Below are 3062 nucleotides of genomic sequence, written 5' to 3'. Positions count from 1 at the left end.
GCATGTCCCATGATCATACTTCTTCTGAGGCTATCACAACTGCCTATTCATCTCAAGGTAATGGTTAAAAAGAAACACGCATGAAGATGTCGGAAGAAGGAGCAAGGAGCAAGTAGGAAGTGAGAAAAAGACGAAAAACTTGCTAAGGGGGAGTGACAATAAGACAATAAGTTCCAACAAAACAGGCAATGAAGGTGACAACGGTGTGTGGTAATATTAACACACTTTTGCTAATTCCATTCCTGATAGCAGATCGATTACTACGTATCAAACAATTTTTTTTTATCCCAAACTCCAATTTTATCATCTAATATTTAATTCGCACCAAATTCGAGAAGTAAATCAAATAAGAATAGAATTAGGGGGAGGCGTTTTGAAGAGTGGAAGAAAAACTGAAAGTAAATGGAATCGAAACATACATCTGTCTTATTATGGAGATCTCTATTCTAGTTTGGTTTAAGAAAATTATTCAAAAATTTCGGCCTAGGAAAAGTTTGACTGACATTATTACTGGACAGCCTTAATTTTATGATGCGAACATAAATAGACTCACATGAGCAAGCCAAAGCAGCAGTTAGTGTACAAACATTACCCAGCCGGACTACACTGTAACATTCACAATCTGTGAGTGTGTACCCCATCCAACAGGAACTTTTATATCAATCAGCCCTGGATTGGCCGGCACGGGAAGAGAGAATGATGCCAACAATGAGACCGTATAACGCCAAAGCCTCAGCAAAAATGAGGATGAGAATCATTCCAACAAAAAGCTTTGGCTGCTGAGCATTTGCTCTGCAAAAGAATTACCAACATGTCAAATTCAATTTGTTAAAATGAAACTTCAAATCTTAAATTATCATTAGCAATTCTGAATCAACAGGAGTAAACTAAAATGCAATGTGATGTGTCGCCTAAAACTAACCATATCAAATATTACCCAACTAGAGAACCATACTATCATTGTGATTTTGGATTTACTAATGAATTCAAGGATTGCAGCATATGGAAATGAAACGTAGTTGAAAATAAGCATACAAACATATCTAAACATCAACAACATTCTCTAAAAAGTGAGAAGATAGAAGTTATTTCGATGAGTACCAAAGCAATGGTGGTAGCTTGCACAGAGATGAGGGTCAAAATATCACAACAGGTACCAAAGTTAATTGGATCACATGGAATCATCCATGTTTAAAATCACGTTAAGTAAATTTCACAATTTCCACGTGAAGGAATTGATTATGGGTCTAATAATTGATTTTATGTTGAAACAACTTTATTTTACTTAGTCTTTCCACTAATTAACTTTTGCATTTGCATTTGATACAAAATATTTTACTTAGTCTTTCCACTAACTTGCGTTTAGAACAAAAGAAAATCCAAACACAAGTCACACAGCTTTAAAATCCAATTTTAACCAATATGAATATGGCATAATTAATTTCAATCAAAATCAATTTCGCATACACAATAGTGAATACAAATCACAAACAACAGTGGTAACACTAGTAGAAACAACACCAGAAGTTAAAAAAATAAGAAAACAATGAGACACATTCATCACTAAGCATAACAAGACCCAAATAGTTGTTTCTTGATTTCTTCATTCTAGTAATGCAAGCCGTAAACTCGCAAGTCACGACCACACAAAACACTCTGAAAAACTAATCCACACAAGCGAAAAATGTCTTTTGATGTGATACTCGAATTACCGGTACCAATCAGACCATCACAAAAAATATGACAAAGTAAAACCGTAAGCATACTTCCCCCTCATATGCGCAGTATTTAATAACTAACCAATAACAAGCAAACAGAACAGTGGCAATAACTCGATTCGAACAACATGAGCAACAGTTCATAATGGAAAGGGAAGGATTGAAAAGATGAATACCTGACACCGGCGTCGCCGACGATGCCGATGGCCATACCGGCGGAGAGGCCAGCGAGGCCACAAGCGAGACCAGAAGAGAGGTGCGCGTAACCGTCGAAGAGATAATAGGATTTGGCCTTAGGGTTAATGCCCGTACTTATGATAACCGCAATAATCAAACCGTAGATCCCCAACACACCAGCCATCACGACAGGCACGATCGATTTCATTACCAGCTCCGGTCTCATCACTCCCATCGACGCCACCCCCACGCCGCTCTTCGCGGTGCCGTACGCCGCACCCATGCCTGACACAGCGCAAAAATTCAGATAAATGACATAGCGAATTGAAATTATGATAGCAAAAAATAAGAAAAAAATATTGATGAGAGTACAGGAAAAAACGAGAGCGGCGGCGGCTCCGAGGAAGCCAAAGAAAGGAGCGGTTTCGTCGCCGCTGAAGGCAGCCATACTGGTTCTGTTCGGAGAGAAAACGATATCTGTTGCGGTTGATCGTTCGTTTATCGGGAGCTGTTATCTCTTTTTGTTTGTTTGTTTTTACTTCCTTCTCTACTTTGTCTAACACAATAACATTATTGGATACTATTTTTAATTAATTGTTTTTTTTTAATTTAATATTTGGAATTTGTTATATTAAAAGTGTAAAAATGTAAATATTTTTCAAAACTAAAAATTAACTATTTATTCAAGAATCTAAAGATATATTTAAATATAAAATTATATGAGACGAGGTTTATTTGAAATCACTCTAATTGGTCTAATTTTTTTCACCATCTTCGGCGAATTGGGCTCTAGCTTGGTTTGACTATCCATGGTCTTTTTATTGGCTTTCTACACCCCACAGTTTTATCTTTATCATCTCCTTTTTTATTTTAGATTGAGTTTTTTAAAAATAAAACGTATTTTTTATTATAAGAAAATTTCTTTTCAAAATAAATAAATAAGAATTCGTGAGAAATTGTGTGATGAAGGAAGCAACACAAAAATGGACTAAACTTGAACATTAAGTAAAGTTTTTCATGATGTTAACAACTAACATGTTTTTGTTGAGTACTTTCCTGAATTCAAAATTGTATTTCAAATTATGTATTTCATAATACTATTTATGTTTTGAATTACACGTTCCAGAAGAAACACTAAATTTATACATGCTCTTATGGATTGTCAAA

The 3062-nt window shown here is 35.5% G+C and overlaps 1 protein-coding gene across 1 annotated transcript; it reads right to left on the bottom strand.

The window, feature by feature from the left end:
* Nucleotides 1–371: 371 nt before the first annotated feature.
* LOC114176083 (V-type proton ATPase 16 kDa proteolipid subunit-like) lies at nucleotides 372–2434 on the bottom strand. Its single transcript, XM_028060995.2, has 3 exons — nucleotides 2268–2434; nucleotides 1895–2180; nucleotides 372–792 (listed from the first exon to the last, which is right to left on the bottom strand). Exons 1-3 carry the CDS (start codon nucleotides 2341–2343, stop codon nucleotides 660–662), a joined length of 495 nt encoding a protein of 164 aa, XP_027916796.1. The 5' UTR covers nucleotides 2344–2434; the 3' UTR covers nucleotides 372–659.
* Between the last annotated feature and the right edge of the window lie 628 nt (nucleotides 2435–3062).

The sequence above is a fragment of the Vigna unguiculata genome, chromosome 3 (genome assembly GCF_037176805.1).
Source record: "Vigna unguiculata cultivar grain cowpea cultivar isolate G323 ecotype 2 chromosome 3, ASM3717680v1, whole genome shotgun sequence".
Taxonomy (NCBI): Eukaryota; Viridiplantae; Streptophyta; class Magnoliopsida; order Fabales; family Fabaceae; genus Vigna; species Vigna unguiculata.
The sequence above is the reverse complement of the archived record's forward strand: the minus strand, read 5'-3'. Positions and strand labels throughout refer to the sequence as shown.